This window comes from Propithecus coquereli, unplaced genomic scaffold (genome assembly GCF_000956105.1).
Source record: "Propithecus coquereli isolate 6110/MARCELLA unplaced genomic scaffold, Pcoq_1.0 Scaffold395, whole genome shotgun sequence".
In the NCBI taxonomy this organism is placed as follows: domain Eukaryota; kingdom Metazoa; phylum Chordata; class Mammalia; order Primates; family Indriidae; genus Propithecus; species Propithecus coquereli.
The window spans coordinates 1902345-1903436 of NW_012149674.1; the positions used below are offsets into that span (position 1 = coordinate 1902345).

The window sequence follows — 1092 nt, forward strand, 5'->3', positions numbered from 1 at the left end:
AAAAATATATGCATCATATTTTGCAGGTTAAATGTCTACAGTTTATTGTGTGTTAATTTTACCTAAATAAAGGTATAAAAATTCTAAAATGTTTGAGTAATAGCATTGACTTTTACATAATATTATTGGTTAGGCTGTTAGAAAACAGTTCCCTATGATTCCCTCTTTAAAATTTTTTTTCTTTAATTTGATACTATAATAGGCTGTATTTTTCATTTGTATCTCCTTTGCTCCTACCAAAACTAACCTTGGAATTTTTAGTCATTTTTTTTCTTTTCTAAAATACAATATATATGTAAACATATTTGCTGCTAAAAAGATGGTCTAGACATAATTATCATTGTTTTCTTAAGGTTATCTTATGTTGTGTGCCTGTTTCTCTCTGTTTCACAAGGTATGAATATAATTGGCATAATGCGTGCAAGTGCTATCTTTTATTTTTTAACAGATGAAGAGGACAGATCAGCTTCTGACAGCGATGATTGTGTTATTCCAGGTCCTATCTCCAAGAATATCAAACAGGTCAGTAACCTGATGCCAACTAGAAATGTTCTGAAATAAGGCTGCCTTTTATTCACAGTGTATCAGTCTTCATATATGAAAATCTTAAGGCCAAAATATTTCTGGAAAAACTTTAATGTTTTATCATAATCTTAACCAAGTAATCAGCTAGTACAAGAAAATTTTATTTATTGTTTCATTACGTAATGGACTATAACATGTAAACATTACTTTTGCCAAGAGCACCTGGTATCAGTAGCTTTAATAGTTACTTGCTCAAACCAGCTGACTTTCCTAACTCCTTTTCAGGACCAATGTACAAAGATACATTGAATCAGATGTGAACTTTTAGAATTCAAAACATGAGATTACCTTTGAAACTATAATAGTTTGCCTATGTGAATTCATAGACTATTCATATGTAAATATGTCCACTGATAAACCGTTATGGTTATTTCATTTCTGCCAAAAAATGAAACCTTGTTAGAATGTAATTACTCTTGTGTAGGTAGGTGTACTTTGCTTGTTTTGTAGCACATTGCTGAAAAGTAGTATGTGAATTGAAATTTTGAGACAAGACTTATACTTTAA

At 30.1% G+C, this 1092-nt stretch overlaps 1 protein-coding gene across 1 annotated transcript in view; it reads left to right on the forward strand.

Moving 5' to 3' along the window:
• RPGRIP1L (RPGRIP1-like) overlaps positions 1-1092 on the forward strand; it is a 121361-nt gene that overhangs the window by 85446 nt on the left and 34823 nt on the right. The window contains 1 exon segment of the mRNA XM_012652658.1: positions 449-522. Coding sequence (XP_012508112.1) covers positions 449-522 — 74 coding nt within the window.